The 18,164-nt window shown below is 42.6% G+C and overlaps 1 protein-coding gene across 1 annotated transcript; it reads right to left on the reverse strand.

The window, feature by feature from the left end:
- Window positions 1-2,089: 2,089 nt before the first annotated feature.
- On the reverse strand, window positions 2,090-9,499 carry LOC124702484 (stomatal closure-related actin-binding protein 1-like). Its single transcript, XM_047234625.1, has 13 exons — window positions 9,271-9,499; window positions 7,407-7,712; window positions 7,185-7,313; window positions 6,900-6,992; window positions 5,674-5,814; window positions 4,932-5,000; window positions 4,769-4,852; window positions 4,165-4,345; window positions 3,677-3,793; window positions 3,532-3,590; window positions 3,101-3,235; window positions 2,670-2,819; window positions 2,090-2,563 (listed from the first exon to the last, which is right to left on the reverse strand). The coding sequence occupies exons 2-13, from the start codon at window positions 7,692-7,694 to the stop codon at window positions 2,525-2,527; spliced, it is 1,485 nt and encodes a 494-aa protein (XP_047090581.1). The 5' UTR covers window positions 7,695-7,712; window positions 9,271-9,499; the 3' UTR covers window positions 2,090-2,524.
- Between the last annotated feature and the right edge of the window lie 8,665 nt (window positions 9,500-18,164).

An 18,164-nucleotide genomic window follows, 5' to 3' on the forward strand; every position in this document is an offset into this window, starting at 1 on the left:
CTGAAGCGAACCTTGTTACCGAGAGTGAAGCAGCTGAAACTGCCTCCTCACCTGAAGTCGAAGAAGAGGACGACGTTGATTCCGAAGCTTCTCGGCCTCTCCTCCCTCCGCAACTTCGCGCGGAGAGAAGGAAACTGAGAAGGAAAGGAAAAGGCTCGAGGCTGCAGATTCTGAATCGCCGGGTGAAACCCATCTGACGTTTATGATTCCTCGGGTGGCGGTGCCGCCTTCTTCTCTGGATATTGAGGACCCCTTCGATTTGGTCCAAGTTGTTAGCTCGTAAGTTTAATCCCCTATGTTTTCCTTCGTCTTTGTTTTTCTATTTTCTTTGTTGACTGCTAGTTGCAGCAGTAGCGGAGAATCGCCTCCCAAGCATCATTTTGAGGAAGACCCAAGCCTCAAGGATTTCGTCATGGCCCAAGTTTCGCAGTTGCAGGAAGACATTGCGGATTCGCTGAAGCCCGCGGGTCCTGCCGAGAAGCCAATATAGCACTTCTTTAAGTTTATTCACTAAGTCATAAGCTAGCACATGACTAAGAACTAACTAACTCTTTGCTTGTAGGATAACCCAAAGGACGTTGATTTCATCAACAAATCCATAGAGAACTATGGTCACATGAAGACCATCTTCGCTGGCCATGTTCCAGCAGCACCCATCTCTCTAAATAAGATCCATCACGCTCTCAACTACCTCATGGAGCACAAGGCACATGCCACCAGGTATCTTCTGATGAGCCCCGAGAGCATGATGAGCTTGTTTACTACCTTCGTGAGGAAGTATTATCTGTAAAGATCTCACGCATGGGGTACTTGCTGTTGTGCTTGTTCTGGTGATGATGATGAACACTGTGATGATGATGTAACGGTACAGTTGTACCTTTTAGTGTACAATTGTACCTGCTAGTGTATAGGCGAGTAGTAAACAGAGATACTTCATTATGCTACCAAATTTCCACTCCGTATTATTATTACCTTAACAATAGTCAAATTCAAATTACTACAGCAAAACCTCCCGCCTATCAAAAACAAGTATTTCACACACTGAAATATTTGGTACGCGTTTTTGAATTGGAGTACATGGGAAACGATTTTGGTTGTAATTATGACTTAATGTGACACTAGCCCTGAATTCCTGAATAGAGGCATTCTTGATAAATGATGGTTTTCCTAAAAAGGTTTAAGCATTAGACCTAGTGTCTGCGTAACTAGGATGCACACATCCGCTCAAATCCAAACGCATCAACCAAAAAATGAAAGGTGTAAAAGTAATTTTCTCAAAAACTGTAAAGGAAGACCCAGAATATTTGGTACGTGTTTTTGAATTGGAGTATGGAGAACATGAAAAATGATTTTGGTTATTATTATGACTTGACGTGACCCTAGACCTTGCCTATATGTATGCTGTAGTGTAGTATGCTGAACTTATGAACTTATATGTGTCTATGGGTGGCTTTTTATCAGGGTTTCAGCTCTTGATGTTCTGAGGGCATGGGATGCCTCTATTGCTGGTAAGTTGGGTGGGTGTTAGTGTGAACCCCTGATTGTTAGTGTGCATGGACATGGGATACCCATGTAAATGCAGGTGTTAGCAAACCTATCATCTAGCGAACTTTTACAATACTGTAAAGTCATCATCTAATATGGCTGTTAACCATGTAAGTGATTTAGTTATCTATGTTGTCTATGGTGTTGGCATTTAAAGTAAGTAACCAGATAACCAAACGCCTCCTAGTTTGCATTTGCTCTCAGCCAAACCACATATATAGGCAAACAAATAACAGACAGAAAGTGCGCCTAGACACAACGCAGACAACCAAATGTAGTGCAGACATAGCCCAGATCTGTTTTCTTGATTCATGTAGTTTCTAGCGGGCTAAAACTGAAAAGGGAGAAAAATACAAGCGAGCAACCTAACACGTCAGGATTCTCGTTCTTCCTTTGCCTTCTTCCTCTCGCCGCCGCCACTCATGTCATGTCATCCACTCACCCATGTCAGATGGCACGAAGATGGACACGCCCTAAGGCTAGGAACCAGTTGCATTCTTGCATTACTTCTTGATAATCTCCGTTAGACAACTACGTGATAATCTGTAGCGTTAAACACACCATGCGTTAGATTTAGTCGTGCGTCCACCAGTTACAGTGAAAATTCACCACAATTACAGTGCAGAAAAACTAGCACAATCAGATATTTAACACGTCAAGCTTAGCTCACTGTCATGGCATGTATCAGACAGAAAGAGAAACGCTTAGCTAACAGATCATGACGCTCTCGGAAGTAGAAAAAGCAACGTGGGAAGGATGTCAGAACAACACCAAGGCGGCTAAAACAATGCCCACGGTGCCGACTCTGCCACCACCACAGCAACAACTACAAGAAACAGAGCCCAAACAGACTACACCATCAGGGATGCTGACTCAACACACTGCGCACGGTAGATGTACAAACAACATGTATGGTCTGCACGGGTCGCCGACCGGACCGGAGGTGCAAGCATCCAGCACCAGTCTGTGCTGTCCTTCTTCACCAGGGAGTCTTGTCGCCTGGACCCGCAAGGATGATCTGAAAAATACAAAAATGGAGAATAAGAAAAAAAAATCATGCGATTCGGGTAGTGTGGTGGTACCAAACCAAGAACATTGCATGTTGGTGGTGGATATGCACATACATTGCAATCTATGGCGAACCGCCGTGCCAACATGATCGCCGTGTTCCTCTCTCTCGCTGTTTCAAAGGCAAGGGCTAAGCTCAGGTCACTTCGAGGCCGCCAAAACATTGCTTGCGAGGCTGCTTCGCCACCCCCTCGAACACCACATAACTGAAACACAACAAGAATGCTGTGAGAGGCAGACCACTGTTACGCCAATACCAACTGATCACACAACTGAAAGTATCAGGAAACGTAGTAAGTGCTGTATGCTTATGCCAACTGAACTACTGGTAACAAAAACGTTACTGAAAATGTTGCTGTAAACCTTGAAAATGAAGATGTGAAAACATAAATGATGTCAGAGCAGCTGCTTCTGTAAGGAGCACTGTTATTGGTTTGCAGGTACTGTATATCTAGCAAAGAAAAGAAGCGGAGTTGCTGCACCCTACCTGCATTGACGAAGAATAGAATTCTTTGGCCACCACTGCCTTCCCTTTACAAAGTCTCATCCGCAATCTCCCGACATTGAGAACGTGAACAGACTCTTTCGGCTGATCAATTCCATTCAACTGGAGCACAACTACCTGCAATGAGACCCAAAAACATTGGGAACTTAAGATACAATAGTTCAAGATAATCGCTTTACAGTTTACTCTGCTGAGATAAACTACAAAAAACCCTCGAGGCACCAGATGGCACCACAACAAGTAATGCTATGTGGTAGAGCTTTGAACTGGTATATTGCCAAACTAGTCATGGCAATACAGATTCATTATTTGTAGAAGTTAAAACACCGCAAAGATTTCTGCAAGCTGAAACCCCTACATTGCATATAGTTCGAATAAATACAACAAAGTGGGAAAGGATAGTATGGTCATACATTGAACTCAGTTTCAGGTTTCCGTACGAGTGTCTCTACGTATTCAACCAATCCAGCATCTGCTAAGAAACAAGCTTATGTTAGTCATGTAATAAACAAGAGATGCAGATACTTTTGCGTGATAGATGTGTTCAGTTAAACAAACCAGGGTCAACAAGCCCAGCTGTCTTCGCTATTGCAGTTTCATTTCCCAAGCTGATTTCAGCTTGCACGTACCGCCCGACATCCTGTGGCTCTGGAGCGTATACTAATCTTGTGGCACCTACATCAGTTCCATATCAACAGATGTTAGAAGCACTACGGTCCTGAATTTGAGTTGAAGATTAAAATAGTTGGCCGATATAGCAAACCCAAAAAATGAAGTGACCAAACTTAACAATCATAATTGACCAGGTAATGATTACCAGTTCCCTTCTCAATAGCTTATGGTACCAAACATTGGCGATGCTAGGACCAAAATGTTGTGTTGTCAAACTCATATCATTTGTATATGTTTAACTATTTTACAGTATTTATTTGTGATTTCTCTCATGTATATAGTTGGTTTGCTAAAATCCTGTGTAGTCAAGTGACTACACAGAAACCCCTTGGCACTGCCACTGGTAACGAGAGAGAGATAGAGAGACACTACACCTGAAATAATCTCTTTGTTGCTTTCTTTTGGGTGTATCCGGAACCACTGGACCGAAATATTTGAAATATCAATGGCAGCACCATTCTGAGAAACTATGCGTAGTATTGAACCTAAGCATTGGAGACCCTCCAAATCGAACACAGGAATGTTGTTTCCTTTTCGTCTTTTATGCAGCTCCAACTGGTAAGAAAACAATTCCAAATCAGTAATATAATATATCTGTGTATTCTGCCATAGTCTGCTTCGTTTTGTGCCCACTGGAATAACTTCAGATGATGAAACTTGGAATAGAAGAGTTTGAGACTGCTAGCCACATACATAACAACAGAGCCAGGCCACTGTTTAGACACACAACAATCGTTTTTCCGTGACTAGTCCAAGTAATGCCATAACAGTTTCACCAAATAACAGAAATAATATATGTGTCATACTTAACATTACAATATTAGCTAGCCAATATATTTACTCAAAAATAATTTTCATTGAGTTAGTTACAGCTTTTATGATTTAGCCATTGAACATGAACATGCTTCGAAACTAGCATAGCCATTTAGATGTAGAGTAAGTACAAAAAATCTTAGGGCCAGCATCGGTAACACATACCTCTTTCAAAAGATTGACACAATCCGCGGACTTATCAGTGAACGTCTTACGTAAAGTTTTGATTTCATTTTCCAGATCCATTGCCTGGAGAAGTACTAACGTGAAAAATAATTGACAGACTCAATTCATGTATCAAGCTGTGAATATTTATAATCAACTCTACCTTGCTAGGGCAATGCAGCATTTTTATTCTCCGGGCCACTCTAACTTCTTTTTTTAGTTCCTCCAAATCCTTCCAAACAGAAAATAAAAGTCAATTCTCTGATAGATAATGATGAGTTGAAAGCAAAGAAAATGAATTTTTTGTAATTTTATAAATAATATCAACTTCTGAACAATGTTTAAAAGAGCATATAGCAGAGGGAGCAAGCATGAAGGCTTCACAAAGTGAACCAAGATAAATAATGGAGCAACAAACTAAAATACAGTGTTTCTCAAAAAGTAAAGTGCTAAGCGTAGTATGCTGAGGGTAGCTTGTTGAACTATAAATATATTGCCTAGGCCCTTTCATCTTAAACTTGACGGCTGCACAAAAAGTAGCTTTCACTCACTTCAAATTGTATGGTACTGTTGTATTGCTACAAACATAGGAGCAGATCTTCAGAACGGCTAATGCGGATTATGTATGGTGCAGCAAAGAAAGTAGCTTGGCAGAGCAGTACAGTATGTGAGCAATTAAGCAACAACAGAAAATGAAGAACCAGTCAAAGAACAGTTAAAGTAAATAAATTTCACTGCATGGATTAGGTTGTAGCCTTGAAGTAACTGGTATTACCCTATTCCAAAATATAAGCCTTTTTAGAAAGCTAAACCAGCTTTCTAAAAAAACTTATATTTTGGAATGGAGGCAGTATGTAACAACTAATGAAGGCGAGAAACTTTTAAGTAAAATAATATCTACGTACTTGCTTCCCAGTTTTTTCCGATATCTTTTCATGCTCCTGAAGTGCTTCTTGAACTCTTTGCACTGCAGACCTAGCACTTTCTACCTCTGTATGGGCATGAGCTCTTTCTTCTTCAACAATTCTCTTGGCGTCTTCAGAAGCCTATAAACAAGATAAACATACCTTTAAAACTATAAACAAATAACAGTGTGCAAAAGGTGTATACAGCAGCTCAAACACCAGGAGAATGGGAGCATTTATAATTGGAATATCGTATTTTTATATTTGTGGCAATAAAACATGATCCTGCTTGGACAATTAGTGTGATATTATCATATTGCATATTTCTGCCACATACAGGAAGTCAGGTTAAAATCTTGAGAAATATCCATCACACATTTATGCAAGCCACCATGGACTATGAAGGGCTAGAATTACCAGGCCCTACTTGTAGGGGAATACACACGAACCACACAGAACCATGGCATATGCCATCTATTAATGTGTATTTACTTCCTCTACAGTAATCAAGACGCATCGACACAAAGTTCTCAAGCATTCTAAGATAAAAAAAATATCTAATAAAGATAGGTGGCTAAAACATTATGTTTCTTTAGTACTGAACGCCCTATAAACTTTTTTTTTATCAATGGGTATACTCCCTAACTGAACATGCAATCTTTCTGTGTTATCCACAGACCTCCAAAATTACAAAACTTCATTAGTTCATAACTAAAAATTATTTAAGAGATTTCCTTAACTTAGGGCTAAGCAAGAGAAGTAGCTATGAGGTACTTTCCTGAAGACTTCAGAGTTTAACCAATAAAGTGCAACCAATTGCAGGTCTTGCGCATCTCCTCTCCAGGGCTCGTCTTCAGAATCGAAGCTGCCGGTCTCTCCTCGTAGAGCCATCTGTTTGGCATATGCCGACTTGAGCTTCGCCTTTGTGTGGCTTTTGTAGGTAGCCAGGGTGGCTAGGTGTGCCCCTTGTGGCGGAGTGTGTGTGGTTGTGAGTGTGGCTTTGACCCGATTGTTGATGGTTTTCGCCTGGTTTTCTCCTAAAAACTGAGCACCTTCTACTTAATTAATGAATGAGGCAAAGCTTTTGCCTCGGTTTCAAAAAAAAACCAATATTGAATGATTTATGATGCTAAAAATTTACTACAATATTGAACACATCAGCTCTCGTGCTGGTAAAGTTTATTGCTACAGCACGGCAAAGTGTAAACAGACAAATCAGAACATACCAGTTTTAATGATTTCGCTAATTTTGTGACCTCTGTTTTTTGTTCAAGTAACTCGGCTTCTCTTTTGGAGAGCTGAACTGCAAGAATCTCTACCTGGAAAATAGCATAACTCTAATTAAATATGAACATTAGAAAGGAGAGCCAGCTCTGCAGATAGCTAGAACTTTCTAGGGAAAATAAGTGAAAGGATAAATCAACTTTACGAGGGAGATTAGGCTATTGGAGTTACGGATGTATAAATACATGTCCATAAATGCCTGGAGTATAGGATATGAGGAAACCAACCATAGAAATAGACTCCTCGATTTCGTCCTTAGTTTTGCCTGTAACTCGACCTCTCAGTGACTCCAGAACACTCTTTAGATTCTTCAGGAGAATGTCTCGCTCCAACAAAGCCACTTGTCTCCATTTAACCTGAAGGTTTGATCAAGTCAAACATCACATAAACACATGGGTAAAATTGATTGGCATGGACGCAATCATGCACTAATTGTATTAGGTGTCAACCTCTTTAGACAACAAAGTGGCAGTGTTGAGTCCCTTCTCAAACTTCATTGCAAGCTCACGGACTGAGAGGCGCTGACGACGATCAAGCAGATCTGCAGTCTCCTTGGCAACAGCCTCCTTAAGAGCTGGCACTTCTGGGCCATCGGCCAGCTTGATCACTATACCGTTTGAACCATTCTTGTAGGTAGGAAATTTATTTCTGATGATATTTGCTGGGCGCAATGGCCCTGGCCGTATGTCCACATTCTTTGTCTTGCGACCATAATCAAGAGTTGCTGACCAAGTCATCTATAAAGTACAAATACCCTGCAATTTCCACACAAACTTTTTAATTAACCGCAGAATTCAACATATTTACTGCATTAAATATGACACATGCATAACCGATTAACATTCGAGAATTTGTTCCTGCTAAAAGCATTAAACAACAGAAGAATGACACGGAGAGGAATCAAAGAATGCGAAGGTGGAAACAGGCTGTAAAGCAATAAGAATATGACCTAATTATTCCTTAGAACCTACAGCTTTGTTTGAAGCTACCGGTAAACATAAGCTGGTCTTATCTTTCAAGGGACAAACAACCAAGAAAATGAAGGGGTTGAAACATCTACTATTCGCAAACAACAACAAAACAGAGCATATGAATGGGATATGACAGAGAGACTAGACCCTCACAAGGAACCATATGGTTGATTACACACCAGGAAAAATTTGGGGGCACAAATAATTGGAGGTGGTTGGCAGGCTCATTCATGAACCTCCCATTAGTACCATACCGAGGAGCGAGGACAAACCCCTCCAGAGGAAAATTGCACTAGGAATGAAATTAAGATGAAAGCGTAACGAACTGCTTTTCACAACACTTTCTTGAATTCCACAATGGACCAGTTATTAGAGGACGGGGAGAATGCAGCTTTATCAGCGAATGAGGCAAAGCATTCCACTTTACAGTTGGAGTGGTCCACCATTTGTTGGTTAGACTAATGGAAAGCTACAGAGGAGGCTCAAAGCGGCAGTGCAGCATCTGAATCCGGTTGATTAACCGTGAAGATAGCGTCTAAAAAAATTCTGAAGATAGGAATTTTCTCAAGTGACAGAACGAGAATGGCAAAGCTAAGCTACGAGTACGTGGTTGTATTGCCGCCTCATTTACTCCACATATAGAAAGTCAAACAAACTCCGCGATTACCTGGATGCTGAACTTTTGCAGTCGCAACCTCAGCTGTAGAGATATTTTTCTTGAAACAACTAGTACTAGTACTACGTTACCTGGCATGCACTGATGCACTTAGTGTTTTAGAAAACATTAAAGTTATTTAGAAAACAAATGCAGCATCTTAGGACTAGGATCCCTTGGACCCAAAGATAAGATCATACTTTGGACCGAAATAAAAAAAATATAGCGGGAGCTGAGCTTACTCCTACTCGCAATGCAAGTATTGCAAGCTCTGCACGGGCCCCATTATTATCAGTTTATCACCAAGGCATAAACAATCCAACTACAGCTGTATTACTCCATTGTTTTTGCACTCTACACGGAACGCCATTTTCTTTTCTCAGTTGCAGTACTAACCGCTCAACTGCTCCACGGAAATTAAGGCGAGCCCACGGTTCGTAGCAGAGACTCGAATCCTGCAACGGATTGGACACCGTCTAAGCTAATCCGTGTCCGTCCAAAAAACTACGGTTGAAGAGTGCGTGAAGCGAAGAACTCTAGCACCAAATTCCACCCGCAAGCTAGTTCAGCGAGAAGATGCAAAGGTTTCCATCCGCCGAGCAAGCGGCGCCTCAAGAACAGCGGCGACAGGAAAAAAAAAAGGACGAGAAAATCCACGGAAGAAAGGGACGGGGAGAAAGAACTGACCCCGCAATGCGCGTGCTTGGATGCGAGAGACCTCTTCCGCGCGAACCGGCCGATTCGGCGGCGCAATGGGGCTGCTCCGGCGAGGGGATTTGGGGATCTTGTCTTGCGAGGAGGGGTTTGCGGGCGGCCAGGGAAGGGGAGGGAGGAAGGAGGTAGTTTTGTGCGCGGGGTTTGCTCTCACTGATATGGCCTTCTTTTCTTGAATGGGGTACTGCCTGGTACAGCGGCTGGCAGCTTTGAATGGGGTTCTCTCTCTCGTTGCTAGGTCCACACGGCGACGTGCATCTTCTTTTGTTTCGTCCTGGGCTCGAAGGACCGGTGCATGCATGCGAAACGGAGGAGCAAATAATTTTTAGGGTATATTCTGGCCTAATTTGGTGGAGTACGTGGATATATTTTCCACATGGATAATGATCCCCACGTACGTCCTTGTATTATTTGATTTTGACGCTTCTTGACTTGCTACAGCCGGCTCCATGATTAGTTCAAAACGGAGCCGTCGTGACAGCAGAGACAGTTCATGTATGATGTAGAAATGTCCTTTTTAGAACCATCCTCTAATTGCTCTTTTGGATTGTTGAAGTTTTAAAGGATTCTTGTACAATTTCATTTTAAGTCTTTTTTCCCTATAAGTGTCATCCATACTCAACTTATATGGAATGAATTTATATGCCTTAATTCCATAAGAATTTTAAGTTCCGCACCAACACCATTTCTCCACTTCTTTGTATACTATGGTTTTCATATTTTTCATGTGTTCCATCTGTATGATGGTTCCTATAGGTTTCCTGGTGTTTTGCAATTCCCAACATTCCTATCGTATGCCTATGTCTTCCATTCTCGTACGAATACACCAATGTGTAGAGTTTTTGTCAAAATGATAATAAAAGACAACACTTACACATTTCAAGTAGAAAAGATACCATACCACCTCCATCAGACGTTGGAATTTGGATGCTACGTGATAGAATGATAAAAACATTCGAAGGATACTCATATTAAGGATTGTGCAAAAATTTATCAATGAAGGAAGACTCAGTGGGTAGGCTAACAAGACGGAGACGGCTCTACAAGACAAGTTGTACTAGCTAGCTCTGTTAGGATACTGACCCCAACTCAATACAAGATATATTTTTAATCATAAGCCGACCGTGCATATAAGATCGGCAACGATCTACCTAGAGGGCAAACCCAATATCGTGCCCGTCAGGTAGCCCTAGTTTGAGATCTTAGCCTTGTAGTTGACTTACAATCAATCTAGTAAATGCAAGAGTAGGTCTTAATTTTCCTCTAGAGAGAGTGGCCGGACCTAGGTACACGGCGTGTACCAATCTGGTCCTTGGATATTTCACGTTGGCTAGCTCCACCGTTTGTAATCCACTCCGATGACTAGTGTGGTGACTCTCCTACGACAGTTACAGTGGTGATGAAGAGCCAAATACCAAGGTGCGATAAAAACATAGGTTTTCTGCTTAATGTTGGGGTGGATTATTTCTCTCATAGAACATGATGTTTTTCTCTCGTAGTGGGGCATATAAGGCATATGCGAGTAGTCAATGTCATATATATTCTAATGGCGGGTCACATGCGTCTCGTTGTTGACAGAAATGTCGCTTCTCACTGAAAGAATAATTCATGTGTTACGAAAGACCAAAGTAACAAACATGACGTTTCAACTATGGTGGTGGACTGAGGGTAGCCGTTGCCCTCCTAACCATCCAAGGTTGTTTCTCACGTTTTGACAAGCCTAAATGCCTTAATAAAACTTCTAAAATCTTCTCCTTAATCAATGAAAATGGCAAATCTTTTGCCTTGTTTTTTAAAAAAATGCCTTAATAAAATGTCTCAAAAAAATGAACGGAGTGAGTACTATGTGTTTGGCTGTCAAAAATAATTTTGCGTGCAGTTGTATTTCGAGTGAAACAAACTGCCTTGTTCATCCGGTGGGTAAAATGCTTTTTTTGCGAAAAAATGGGTAAAATGCTTTGGGACGCGAAGTTTTACTACTCTTTGCGCAAAGCAAAAGGTCCGACCAATTACTGTATCCGCTCGCATCCGCTGCCGCATCCTCACTCTGTAGCCATCCGTGTGTGTGCCTCGCGTGGCGCTTCCTCACATCACATTCACGTCGCAGCGGAATCCCCTCTACGTCACTCCCGCAGAAGATCCAGGCTCGGAAATCAAGGACGCGAGCAAAGCAACATCGTGGGTTCAAGACAACTGCGGCCGGTGCCGCAAATCTCGGACCTGCCGGGCCCTCCAGCTGCAGGCGCCTCCCAGCCGCACGCTCCCGATCGGACGGAGGAGCACTCGGTCAGCAGGCCGCGACCAACGGATGCGCACCCGAAAGTGGCGCGAGGGCCACCACGGACGGACGCGACGTGCCAGGCCGGTACCAACCGTTAGGAACTTTTCCCGTACACCGTTTTCCTAATCACTTTATTACAACCATGCCCCTGAAGAGGGTGAGAAAAATAGCTCGAGGTCGACTCGTATTTTTGCTCGACTTGATATTGCCTCGAAAAGAAATAAGAAGCTTACGAGTATCTTATATAGCCCAACTTGGCATTGCCTTGAAAACAAATTAACCCGAGTATGATTAGCTTATGTAGCTCAACTGAAGCAAGATGATCTTGAGCCAACGGCTACTCCAATATGGAGGCGCATGGGGAAAATTTATGCTACATATTAAAAGTAAATAAGACAACTCATTACTTATATGTTGTGGGTGGACTTTTTTTCGTTCTACTAACGATGAAATACAATTACTACTTTTCGGCCCTATATACTTATCGCGGATATAGGAAAAATATAAGCTAAGCTCTCTCTAGATTCATTAAACCTGCGACGAGTATTTAGAGCCCTAGAGAGTAAGAAATCTTGAGGGTTAGTTTATTTATTTACTATGTGGTGGATTGGATTATTTCGTTTTATTTGCAAAAAACATTTTAAAAAACACTATTTTCATGCCTCAAAGATAGCTCAAGATCGTTACAATATTTTTAAAGCTTTCGTTATAATATTTTCCCTTTAATATCCATGAGATCCTTACGATATGAGGATGGACTAATTTTTATGGGCATGTCTAGATCTTAGGCGGACTTAACTAAATATCAGTCAAGTGATATCAAGTCTCTGTTACAACTTAGTTGTAACTCATGTGCAACTCATCGGCTAACACGAATCTTGAAGCAAATTTAGTCGTGTTTATGTTTTTTCTTCGTTACAAACCGCTTGCAACTAGGAAAACTTGCAACTAGGGATTTCAGTTGTAAATGCAGTTGCAACTAAAAAAATCTTAGTTACAGCACACTTGCAACTATCATATCGGCACAAATCACGTGGAAAATCCAATGGCTAAAGAGTCCAATGCGACATAATAAAAATCAGACGGCTAGTTTCTAGCAAATACCTAGTTTTTAGCAAATACGAATTTTTATAGCTCAACCTTTTACCTGATATCCCTCGAATTTTCTTATGAGATGAGCTGAACGACTGAACCTAGGTAACTCCACTCGTTTGCAGACATATACACATACACCAAACCACGCGGCGAGTGATTGGTTGTACTCCGTATTATCCAAACCAAAAAGCTTAACAACGACTAGTCTAGAACGAGCGTGTATTGGAGCGGCGTCGCTGTCGAGGATGGATGCGCTGATCACGGATGGACTGCCAGATTGGTGGTTAGTTGCGTGCCCCGCCGCGGCTGAATGTGTACAGTACAGTAGCCCAGCAGAGTGCATTCAGACGAAACTTCAAACTCGTACTGGAAATTTCGAAATGAAATGAATCCACTGCCACGTTATCTGTCGGGTTCGTGTTATGTTATGTTGGTCGACGGAGCTATCTCGACGTGCTCGCCCATGCTAATCGGATTACGGGCGCACAGTAATTCAGTTTCGTGATGTTGAGGCCGGGTGTGGCAGTCACATCACAAACCCATGGTGTCTGATGATCACCGGCTTCATATATAAGCAAGGCAGTACTCCAGCGGTCCAGCCAAATTATCCGATGGAAATATAAAAAAAGGGGTTAATTAGCCGAGGTGACAGGCTTAAGGACCCCTCCTCCCCCTCCTCCCGCACCCCTCCCAAACCCTAAACACACCCCGCCGCTGCCGCCGCCGCTGGTAGCGCCTCCGGGCAAAGGCCGCGGGGCGTGGCGGCGGCGGCGGCCTCTCCTTGTTGCCGCGCTGGGACGGCGACCGGGATCCCTCGACGCTCGCTGCGGCCGGTCGGATTTGGTGATGGGCGGCGGCGGCGGCCGGACCTCCGCGCGACGGCCGAAGCGGCGGCCCCTTGCCTTCCGCCGGATCTTCACCGCGGCACGCCGGAGGGCTGGTGGCGGGCAGCGGCCGAGCCATGATCCGCGCCACTCCCCCCCGCCTCTCGGCCGTGTGTGGAGGCGATCTCGGGTTTCTCTCGCGCCACGAGGTCGCCGGGGCAGCGGCCTTGGGTACGACGGTGGAGGTGGCCATCTTCTTCGTCGGAGAGGGTCGGCCTGCGGTTGGTGGTGGTGGATCCATCGATCTATCACCGCTTTCCGGCGGCATGTTGGAGGAGCTTGGAAGCCGGCGTCGGTGTCGCCGGTGGTGGGTTGGAGTGGCCAGCCCGGGATGGTTGCCGACGTGGGGGTCCGACACCGAATAAAGGCGGCGGTCCTAGGGCCTCTCTTGCGTGAAGAGGAGGACCTACCGGAGGCTCTGGACTCGTGATCTGGCCGGATTGTTGAGTTCCGGAAGGCTCCGCCGATGAATGTAACAGTGCTTTTGCCTGAAGTTTGTTGGATCAGAGGTATTCGGTCGTGCGCACCCATGTTTTTATTCCGACCGATTGGTTCTGGAGGGAGCGGCGCGAAGCTCTTTTTCTTTGATTGACATCAAGTGACTATGGATCCATGATGAAAGTCGGAAGAAGAGAATTTCATGAAGGCCGAGAGGGAGGACTAGCTAAGGGAGGTTCAAGTCTTTGCGATGTTGAGGGACTTGCTTGGTGTTTCGGGCTTCACAGCGGCGGTATGAAAGTGGGGGCGACAACACGGGTGAAGTGCGAGTCCTACCTTTCGGGTGAAAACCCAAGGTACGGCGCTTAATTGGTTGTGCCTGGCAATGTCCTTGGTGGAGGCATTTGTTTTGAGAGCGGGGACTAGTACGTAATTCAGGTGTTGTCTTGGCGGTGGATGTATTCTTGTTGTTAGGCCCGAGATACTGTAGCGGGACTTTTATTTCTTAGTTTTCTTTTCTTGTTTTTGGCTGTGTGCATCCGTAGTGCCATTAGGGTGATGCGTTGTTGCAGAGGCTGGGTGTAATTGGTATCTTCTTGATATTAATATATTCCCTTTATCGAAAAAAAATTAACTCTCCAATATCAACTAACACTCTAGCAGCCTAAGGCTGGCCATAGTGGGTAGTATCATATAGTAGTATCATGCATATGATACTTTTATATGATACTAGATCTATAATGCATAGTATCATAGACTAGTATCATAGTTTTGCTATATTAATTGATTTGTAGAATCCCAATACAAATTTGTGTACAAGATTTATTTGATACTAACTTTTCTCGTGATGTGCGCTATGATACAGTATCTACCTATGATACTCTAATCTTCTCTCTCATCCATAATTACCTGCCACATCAGCATTTTTTGTGGAGCTAGGATGCATGATACTAGCTATGATACTAGCACTATGGCTAGCCTAACACTAGCTGCTAGCTGTGACGAATTGACGATAAAGGTTCAATGGTGCTGCTACCTAATAGGAATACAGGTGCACAGTAATACAGTTCCGTGATGCTGAGGGTGCATGTGGCAGTCACATCACATCTAAACATATGGAGAAACATGTCCGGTCCAAATATCTGACGAATTGGTATCGAATTTGGGAGTCTCCATGGCTCAGGTCCCCTTTAGTTTGTAGGATAAGAAATAGGAAAAGCATAGAATTTAGATATCATGCCTATTTAAATTTTATATAGGAACATGAAATGTGTTTAATTTTAGTAAAGTAATTTTTTACGAGGTATGACTTAATGTTTTTCTATAGGATTTACACTACAAAATTCGTATAGCCTTACTTCGTATAGCATATGTTTCTATCAATCAAACAATCGATGTAGAAAATTTTCTCATAGAATCTAAATCTTACATAATTCCTATACAAATCCTGTGAACCAAACGAGCCCTCGATAGTTTGCGGTCAAAGGGATATTGCCCCTCTCATCTTCGAAATATCAAAAAAAAGAGAAAGCGCAATGTGATAAACCTTTGGAAAAAGATTGTTGGGTCTCTCCAATAAACATCAACGGCCGAGAGCACATTATTCAATTCACCAAACTATTGAAAAATGCTTCACAATATTCACTCGGTTGATGGCATCCCAGATAAGATCTCTTGAAACTTTACAAATAATGGTTCCTACTCCACAAGGCCGGACTACAATTTGCAATTTGTGGGTGTGTGCTTTCTCTTCTATGCCTTTCTTTGTTTGGAAACCTTGGGCATTCCTAAAATGCACCTTTTTTTTTTGCTTTGGTAGTCCTCCAAAACTGTGTGTGCGAGGCGAATAGGCTTCAAAAAAAGAAGGTGGCAAAATTGCGGGCTATAAAAGATTTGCAACCAAGTGCAAAAATTGTCCAACCATCTTCTCTTCAAATGTCGCTTCTCCGTTAGATTGTTATCCGCTTTGAAAGATGTTCATCCGAGGTACTGGCAACGCTTCAACACCGTTAAAGATCAGTGGATTGAAGGGATCCACAATGGTGATGGAGCTAGGTAGGCTGTGGCTTCTCTTGCCCTGTTAGTTTCATGGGTGATTTAGAAGGAGAGGAATGCCAAACCGAGCAATAACATCGGTAATGCTTATTTCAAAAATTAAGGATGAGGTGGTTACGTGGTGCCTTGCGTAGGCAAAAGCGTTAAGTAATGTAATACCGAGAGAGTATACTTGTGGTTTGGTCTTGACTTTTTTGGCCAAGATTTGATGTTTGTAAGACCTGTAAAAAGCTTCTCCTTAATCAATAAAGATGGTAAAACTTTTACTTGTTTGAAAAAAGATCGAATAACAGAGAGTTTAGCAACAGTCTCCGATGTCAACTAACAGGCTAACGCTAGCTGCTAGCTGATCACTAATGCTAGGTAGGGCGATAAAGATTCGTCAGTGCGTGGTTAGCTAGTCCTAACACAAAAGCTGTCCTTCGAGATGAAATTAACAAACGGCAGTGCGACCCATGCAGAATGCTCGCCATCATTGCTGGTGTGGTGCAGTGTGGGGATGATATCTTCGGAAGAAAGCCACAATTAGAGCAATTCCAATAGTATAGCCAACTGTTGGCTATAACAAGATGTCATATCATTTGTAGTCATCATATAGCTAACATGTACAGTAGTTGGCTATAAGAATGTAGTACTCTACTAATATATGGCCCACCTTTCACTCTCATGAGTGCTTGCTAGGAAGACGTCAAGAAGTCTGTGCTATGTAGACAAGTAGCTTCACCTCCTTCTCTCTCCTCCAACTCATCTAAAATATATTATTTAATGTCTTATAGTCAGCTGACTGGACTCTATTGTACTTGCTCTTATACGTGCCACGGCCGGCGCCAGTGCCCTAGCTAACTTCTAAGCAGCAGCGGTAGCTGGTTAAGTTACCCGGCTGTCTGGGCAAACGTCGATCATCGGTGATTAATTTAGATCGTCGTTTCTGGTTTGTCTCTTTGGACTCGACACAATCATTCCGACCCAGCGGCCACACCCAGAAGGGCGTACGTCGACATCATACCTAGCAGGCACCCATCTGGTAATCGTAGCGTTTCCCTCAAATCTCCTACTGAAAACAAGCAGCAACCTAGCTATCACCCTTTTAATCCGTGGCAGAGTTTCAAACTCGTTAAAGTTTACACATTTCTGGTTTTGGAAAGATCAAAGGGGAATCGGAAGCTTAGGACAAAGCCCGGTAACTACATGGTACTATTTCACTAGGTAACTTAAATCCATGCCATTGACATGCATATACCAATGGACAGATTAAATGGTTACTCCCTTTGTCCTATAAAGTATGTCCTAAATGTATGTAAATTTGTATGTATCTCTAGACACTAGAGGAAGTATTTATTATGTTTGTCAGACAGTCCAAACCACCAAGCGCGAAAATATTGAAGGCCTCGAGAATCTACTTACACCATTGTCGATGGGCGCCGAGTGTCCCTCGTGTAGAATGTAATCAGATTGGGTCGGAGTTTGCCGTTACCATATTCTATACCATATTTTTTCCAAGGATTTAGATCGGATCAGATAATTACCGGTTGTGGATTCAAAGATGGACATACGATACCATGGGTTCAAAACAAAAACAGAATAGACTCGGAGCAGAAACAAAATTAGTCAAATATGTAGGCGCATAAATAGATCGGCAAGATAAAACGAATTTAACAAAACATTCATAAAATAAACAATGTAACACAACAGAATAAATAATAAATATAACATAACCATGTGAACAAAGTAGATTCATACGGATGCACTACACAAGGGCTAGGATAACACCGACACATCTTCAGTAGCCTAGTATCCTAACAAGTTTAGACTCGATATTTGATATATAGGGTAACTATGAAAGTGAGATATTATTTAACGGATCAACTCGGTAACTCATTAGCTACTAAATATGCTCTATTAGCTTTGACGTTTTGGATCAAATTTGGATTACGTGGATAAAAATTATCGGATAATCCTAAATAATTTTTGGATACGGATATCCGGATGCTACTTCTTATACTACTCTGCTGTACTCGGTGCCAAGTTTAGAATCGGATATCTTTATCCGTCTGATTCTATCAAACTAGATACGGATTCTCTAAAACGGATTTAGAAACAAATCCGGTGCTGAA

This window comes from Lolium rigidum, chromosome 3, assembly GCF_022539505.1.
Source record: "Lolium rigidum isolate FL_2022 chromosome 3, APGP_CSIRO_Lrig_0.1, whole genome shotgun sequence".
In the NCBI taxonomy this organism is placed as follows: domain Eukaryota; kingdom Viridiplantae; phylum Streptophyta; class Magnoliopsida; order Poales; family Poaceae; genus Lolium; species Lolium rigidum.

Coding starts and splice junctions, on each gene's coding strand:
- LOC124702484 (XM_047234625.1), bottom strand. CDS start 7,694: ATGACTTGGTCAGCAACTCTTGATTATGGTCGCAAGACAAAGAATGTG. Junction 5,815..6,899: donor TAGCGAAATCATTAAAACTG/GTATGTTCTGAT, acceptor TCTTGTTTATAG/GCTTCTGAAGACGCCAAGAG. Junction 3,236..3,531: donor AACCTGAAACTGAGTTCAAT/GTATGACCATAC, acceptor GTCTCATTGCAG/GTAGTTGTGCTCCAGTTGAA.